Below are 7,311 nucleotides of genomic sequence, written 5' to 3'. Positions count from 1 at the left end.
TTATTTATTTTTTACTTTTTTTTTAAAAAAAATGATGTTTAAAGTTATCATCACGTGTTGGTTTTTTATTTATTTTTTTAAATGATATTTAAAAATATCACAACGTTTGGTTCTTTTTTTGTTTTTTTTTTAAAGTTTTTTAAATAATATTTAAAAATACCATCACAACCCTAAATTGAAAAAAAAAATATCCTAAATAATATCATAAACACGTGTTGTTCTATTTTCCTACTATTTTATTATTATTTTTTTAAAAATCATATTTAAAAAATATCATCACAACTTCAAACTGAAAAAAGATTTTTTTACTTTATTTTTTATAATTTTTTTTCTACAACAAATCTCTATATATATTCTAACTTATTTCTCTTAATTTCATATTTCAATTTACTACTTACCTTCTATCTTCTTCTCTCATGATGGAATGTTCTTTTCTTGATTTCTAATGCATGCAACAATACGAAAAAATTTGATTTCTAAGTTAAAGAAGCTATTGAGTGAATGTTCTTTGTACTCTCTGCAAAATTTAAAAATTGTGGCAACCACGAGTGAGTACAGACCACTTTCAAATAACTATAAACTTTTATTTTTAGTTACAATTACTTCAGCAGAGAGACTAGAAGGAGAAATAGTTAGCATTCCGATCAATAGGTTTCAATTCATAACTCCAAATTTGACTCATTTACATGTTAATGATAACACAATACTCTCAGGTATTTTAATTATTAAAGTTTATTGATATTTAATAAATTTATTCAACTATTCATCTTTATAATATTCCAACATCTTTTTATTATTTTATTTTATATATAGATATTATTGGATACTTATGTGGTGTTGGTGATATTGAGATTGTTGGAGGTCGTTATATAAAAGAGACATCAAGTTATAACAGATTAGTAAGTGTTGTAATTTTTTTATATACAATTTACTTTATTTATTTTCTTTTTACTTATTATTAAATTCTGTTAATTTTTATGTATAGTTCGATCACATTAAAAATAACTTTATGGGGAAAATTGGGTGAGATGTTCAATCCAAATTTATATAAGAAAGATTGTGGTCCATTTATTGTGATAGTAACTTTTACTACCGTTAAAAAATTTTGAGGTAATTATTTATTTAGATTCTACCATTCAATATTTGAATACAATAACATATGTTTGTGTATATTAATTTATATTTTTTCTAAATAGATAAAATTAACTTCTCTTCTACAAGTGTATCCAAATTCTATATTAATCTTTAAATAGATTATGTAGCATCATGAATCCAAATTTTTTCCACCAACTCCAAGAGTGTGGAAGTTATTGAGAGTTATAATGTTAAGAAGACAAAAAACGATATGTTTCTCAACAGGATGTCTATTAAAAAATTATTAGAGGCTAACTAGAGTGATATTCAAGTGAAGGTTTTTATTTTTTAATATTATTATTACTATTATTTAAAAGTTTCAATACCTATAATTTTACTTTATGATAATTGTTTTATTGTAGGAATATATTGTTACTATGAGAGCAAAAATTATAAGCATAGATAATACATTTGGATGGTATTATATTTCATGCAAATCTTGCTTGAAAAAGTTGTACCTAAAAATGATATTAATTGGTGTGACACTTGCAAAAAGATTCTGAACATCCTATTGTGAAGTAAGAAACTTATATTTAATTTCTCAAAATACTAATTTATTATGTTATTTATGTTCTCTCTATTTTTTGTTTCATATTTAATTTTTTTTTTTCTCTACTTTTTTCACCCTATTATATATGTTCAAAATACATATTAAAGTCAATGACAAAACTACTGAAACAACTTTTGTCTTATTTAATGAAGTAGCTGAAATATTACTGGACAAATCAGTAGGGGTGTACATCAAACCGCTCAAACCGGTCAAACCGCCCGCACCGCACCACACCGCAAAAAAAATGCGGATTGAAATTCTTTGCGGTGCGGTTGCGGGTTGAATTTTTCCCAAACCGCGCGGTGCGGTGCGGTCTACGGTTTGGAATTATTAAACCGCGATTCAAACCGCACCGCACCGCATGTTTTAAAATTTTAATTTTTATATTTATTAATTAAGCCCAACCCAAGCCCATAAATCTTAGGACAAAATCCATAACTCTTCACAAACCCTCTCTTCTTAGCAACAAACCCAAGCCCATACATGTGTATTGAAATTTGGAGTTAGAAGTTTGTGTTTGTACATTTATATTGTTGTTGGAATTTAATTAGTTTCAAGTTTATTATTTTGATTTAGGTGTGTTGTTGAAACTTTAAAAAGATTATTAACTTATTGTTGTTGTTATAACTTTTATTAGTCTCAAGTTTGTTGTATTTTCTTAAGTGTTTTAGAATAATTATATTAATGATAGTTTAATTATTTTGTGATGACTTTAATAAAAAATTTAATAGTTCAAACCGCATAAACCGTAGAAACCGCACCGCACCGCATCATTTTTTGCGGTGCAGTTTTTGCAGTTTTTTAGTATCGCGGTGCGGGTGCGGTTTGAAAAATTAGAAAAACTGCATGTGCGGGTTGGTTTGAAAAAATGGTTAAAAACCGCACCACCCGCACCGCGAACACCCCTACAAATCAGTAAATAAATTGGTTAACAAGTTGTCTCTAAACAATGATGTTCCTATATAGAAGGCTTTGTGGAAAATATTTTGTTTACAAGCTTAACTTAAATGAGTACAATTTGAAAGAAGGGCTTGAGAATTTTACTGTGTCAAAATTTTTTGTGACCTAGATGAAAAATTAGAACAAGAATATGAATTAAAGAATAAAAAAATAACAAAAAAATCAAGAAAGTGCATTTTAAAAAATAACATATCAAATCATTTAGAAGACTCTGATGAAGATTATTGTGATACTCACAACAACAAAAAGATGAACAAACCAAATAATTCTCGATGATGATGATGAAGATTATTGTGATACTCACAACAAACCAAAGATTATTAATTTTTCCATATTCTTCCAACCATATTATCTTTACAGATTAACAATAAACTTTGATTTTCGATTCAAATGCTACTTTTCAATTTTATTTTCATATATTCAAAAGTCTCATTTCATAAACTTTCTACTAATATTTTTCAATCAATGAAACGAAAAGACAAACTTTAACTCCCGTATGAAAAATTTAACTTGCAATCCCAATAATCAATAGAAACAACATCAAATTTCAAGTTCTCAAAATCTATAAAAATAAATAAATAAAAACAGATCTCATAAATACAAACTCAAACATTAGAATTTCAGTAAAATACTAAAACTCAAACATTAAAAACAAACACAATAAAATTCGAACTCAGAACTTAACACACATCAGAATCAAAATTAAACCATAAATGAGGATTTGTGTTACTATTTTTTAAATTTCGGTATTTATTAGCAACAAATTTAATATTTTAAGTATTTATGTCACAAATTTTTTAATAATAAAGTTAAAATTTTAATATAATTTTGTTAATTAATTATTATTAATTAAAATACATAATTTATTTTTTATATATAATTTAAAATATTTTATATATCCGCAGCAAAGCGCGAGATGTTTACTAGTAATAATAATATACCTTACTCCAACAAAAAGTAAGGGAAAATGATGAGAGACCTTATATGCATTTGTGGCGTGCCCTTCTTCTTGAGAGAGGAGATTAGGTGCGGCTGAGACTTAGTTCTTACCCTGTATATACTTGCTTATTATATGGGAAATTTACATATTATACTAACTTTTGCCAGTTTTTTACAAAAATACTGTCAGGCGGTAGTTTTTACTTTTTTACTGTGTTTTTTAATAAGTTTCATACTGCAGTATACTGTGTCAAGTTTTCACTGGTGTTCTACTAGTGTTTTTCAGTTGTTCTACTGTTGTTTTGAGTTGTTCTGCTTTGTGTTTTACTGGTGTTTTATAAAAACGCAGTATTTTTGAAAACTTTTCCGTGTGACAGTATTTTTGTAAAAGTTAACCAAAATTCCAGTATTTTTGTAAGCTTCCCTATTATATTAGGGATTCAAACTAGGGTTTCATTTCTTTATTGGGTTGATCTCTTCTATTTGGGCCGAACCATTGTTGGTTCATTGTGTGAGTTTTTGTCTCACTTCTTCTTGGGCCGAACCATTCTGTGGGTGAAGAGAGAAGAGTTTTTTGTACCTATTGTTGGACTTGGATCTTAAACTCTTGTATTATTGGGCCTGGAATAAAGATTGCAATTTCGTAAGTTTTAATAATAACATTTTGGTTATGGACACATAACAAAAGTGATAAATTTGAAAAATACCACAATTTACAAAAATAATAAAATATCTTTAAAAAAGAAATAGAACTTAAAATGTAATATAATATTTTATGTAAATATATATAATAAAACTTATTTATAATATTTATATTATTATATCATATATTTTAAATAGAAAAAATATATTCATAATTAACATGCAACCATTTAGTGCATGAATATATGTTCAAATAAATAACAACACTACCAATTTTTATAATTTATTTCTCAAAAGAATACTAAATATATTGAAAGTATTTCTAATAAATTGTTAACAAATTGTTTGATGCTATAAATTTATGTTGATCAAGAGAATAAGAACACTCAAATAAAAAAAAATTAAAAAGAAGATACAACGTACCTTGCACGTAGTTGCTGTCTAGTAACTAAAAAAATGATCAACTATAAAGAAAGAAGTTCTTAGTCTAATTGATTTGATTTTTTATGAATATATTCGACATTAGAATTCTCTACATAAACATAACTTGAATTTTCTTGGGCTAATCAAGGAGAAAACTTCGTATAGGTTTCGTGAGGGTATTTTTTATCTACATCTATCTCAATGACGTGTTTATCGAATCATTGCAATGTAATAACAAAAAAAATACAATCAAACAATGACAATAATTAATTTAATAATTTAAACATCCATATACATATTATTTCATAACCCAAATACTTATATTATTATGTTATTGATTGTGCATCGTTAATTAAAAACCTGGTAAAGAGCTAACTATACCTCTTATATAGAAACTGAAAACTCGTGGAGAACACTATAAGTCAAAATTAAAAAGTAAAGAAAAATCTATCAAATTGTTTAATAAAATCAATTCAATATCAAATATCTCCTAAACCCATACCAAACTAACAAAAAAGAAAGGACAAACATTAATTAAATCAAACGACTCAAGTAGTATTTTTGTCAAACACCTGCTCTTGACCTTTCCCCGCTCGTAATCGTACTGCCCTCCGATTCGGATCTTGATGTGACCATCGAATTATCCGAACTGCTATTACCCGACCCAATTTTCTCAACTCTCTGAACTGCAGCAGCGGCGGCGGCCACAACTTCGGCTGGGAAGTTAAGGAGGGCCTTGGCGCCACGCATACTGAAGGCAGCTCTGTCATAAGCCATAGCAGCCTCTTCAGCCGTCTTGAAGGTGCCAAGCCATACCCGTGCGCCTTGGCGCGTAGAGTCGCGAATTTCGGCTGCGTATTTGCCCCATGGGCGGCGCCGGACTCCTCTGTAGTGCTTCTTCATGGTTATGTTTCGGACAGGTAGGGAGTGATGGTTGCCATTTCCGCCCCCAGCGCCGGTCGGCGTTGTCGATGGAGTAGCTGTTGCTGTAGTAGGGTGCCTTCTGGGCATAACCGACGTCGTGCTGAGGGACATGGACGCCTCGTTTAGGACTTGATATATGACCATGTCTTGGGAATCGTTCTCATTGAAAGGGAGCTCTAGCATCATGGTTTTGGCATGAGCAATTTGCTTCACTGTTTCTCTCGTTATTTGTATGATGGTTGTATAGTGTTTGGATTTTTGAGTAATATTTGTATTTGTAAGTTTGACAATAAAGGAAAGTAGAGGAGAAAGGGCCAACACCAACGTGGTGTTGAAATTTGAATGGTTTAAATTTGTTGGGGGAGAGGAAGGTGATGGGAAATTGGCAACTCCAGTAAAAAATGGAGGCAATTTTATTTATTTATTTGGAGCAATTGGGTTAGTTGGTGGGTAGGAAATAAGATTTTCCCCTTGATTTATTTAACATTTACATCTTCTTTTGTGTTAACCTACGGGGATATGGTAGGGTCACAGCACTGGCATAATACATATTATACATTATTATCAATTTGGAAAATTATTCAGGCTGAAAATAAAGTTCTTTCAACAAAAGTCATCAATTTCGAAATTCACTAACTCGTATTTAGATTGCTAAGTTAGTTTCTACAATTATATACATATTTTTTTCTTGTAATTTTTAAATCATCTTGTTTTGTTAAGACTTTACAGTTTACACCTATATATTAATATTTTGGTATGTGGACATTCTACCAGGTAAAATAAATTGTAGAGAATTGAGCCATATATAAGAATATGGACTACTCCACTCATTGTTAATTTATTTTGAGATAGAATCTCATGATTCTCAACATGGTATTAGAACCATATCCCTTGCGGTTTTCAAGATTGATGAGCAAAAAATAGTCATCATCTTAAGGGAGAATGTTGTGGACATTGTCTCATTGCCAATTGGTTTTAAGATAGAACGCTATAATTCTCAACAATGATATACCAGAGATTTCATGTCCCTTTTTCCAAGAAAAAGAAAGAAATATAAAACAATGCGACGCTAATTGAGCCTAAAGAGAGGCAATTTTGTGTAAAGAGGGCATGACACCTATAGTGAGGTGGAGTTGCATTCAAGAGAAATTGCAATTATTTTGAGGCATTTAATTTAAAAGATAAATTATGAAAGATATATACAAAGAGAGACCATTAGAATCCAAGATGTAAAAAGGTCTGGCTATCATTACACGAAGAATGGCCACCTCATGTGGAGAAAGTACTAAGATTTTGGGATAGTTTTTCCCTAAATGCCACATATCATAACCCATTTGTACGAAGCACTAAAATGAATAAATAATCTAATATATATACACATATGTATAACAAAAATAAAAAATGAACTATTACTTATCACCTGTTTCTTTTTGTTTTTCTCTTTTGTTTTTCTTTTTTGAAAAATCGCAATTTCATTAATAGGGAAACATGCATATATACCAACATCACACATTATTCAACATTATCTTTTTATCTAGTCCTAAAGCTCTCTTTCAACCAACTTATGCCAATTCATTAGCATTTCTTTGTAAATATAAGAGACGACAAAAAATGAAGATAAAGAGTTGCTCATATCTTGGATTAATTACTTCGAATATAGGAGACAAAGACTCTATCCACAACTACTTTAGAATGAGACTCAACATGCTCAATTAGCAACTCAAATTATGGCAATAGAC

At 29.4% G+C, this 7,311-nt stretch overlaps 1 protein-coding gene across 1 annotated transcript; it reads right to left on the bottom strand.

Annotated features, from left to right (window-relative positions):
- Positions 1-4,000: 4,000 nt before the first annotated feature.
- On the bottom strand, positions 4,001-6,030 carry LOC115697081 (pathogenesis-related genes transcriptional activator PTI5). Its single transcript, XM_030623991.2, has 2 exons — positions 5,221-6,030; positions 4,001-4,204 (listed from the first exon to the last, which is right to left on the bottom strand). The coding sequence occupies exons 1-2, from the start codon at positions 5,756-5,758 to the stop codon at positions 4,164-4,166; spliced, it is 579 nt and encodes a 192-aa protein (XP_030479851.1). The 5' UTR covers positions 5,759-6,030; the 3' UTR covers positions 4,001-4,163.
- Between the last annotated feature and the right edge of the window lie 1,281 nt (positions 6,031-7,311).

This window comes from Cannabis sativa, chromosome 7 (assembly GCF_029168945.1).
Source record: "Cannabis sativa cultivar Pink pepper isolate KNU-18-1 chromosome 7, ASM2916894v1, whole genome shotgun sequence".
In the NCBI taxonomy this organism is placed as follows: Eukaryota; Viridiplantae; Streptophyta; class Magnoliopsida; order Rosales; family Cannabaceae; genus Cannabis; species Cannabis sativa.
The sequence above is the reverse complement of the archived record's forward strand: the minus strand, read 5'-3'. Positions and strand labels throughout refer to the sequence as shown.

What these genes read in the sequence shown, in the direction of transcription:
- LOC115697081 (XM_030623991.2), bottom strand. Translation starts at nt 5,758, where the DNA reads ATGATGCTAGAGCTCCCTTTCAATGAGAACGATTCCCAAGACATGGTC. An exon ending in CGGGGAAAGGTCAAGAGCAG is followed by an intron (nt 4,205 to 5,220) that starts GTGTTTGACAAA and finishes TCTTTATTCCAG; the next exon opens with GCCCAATAATACAAGAGTTT.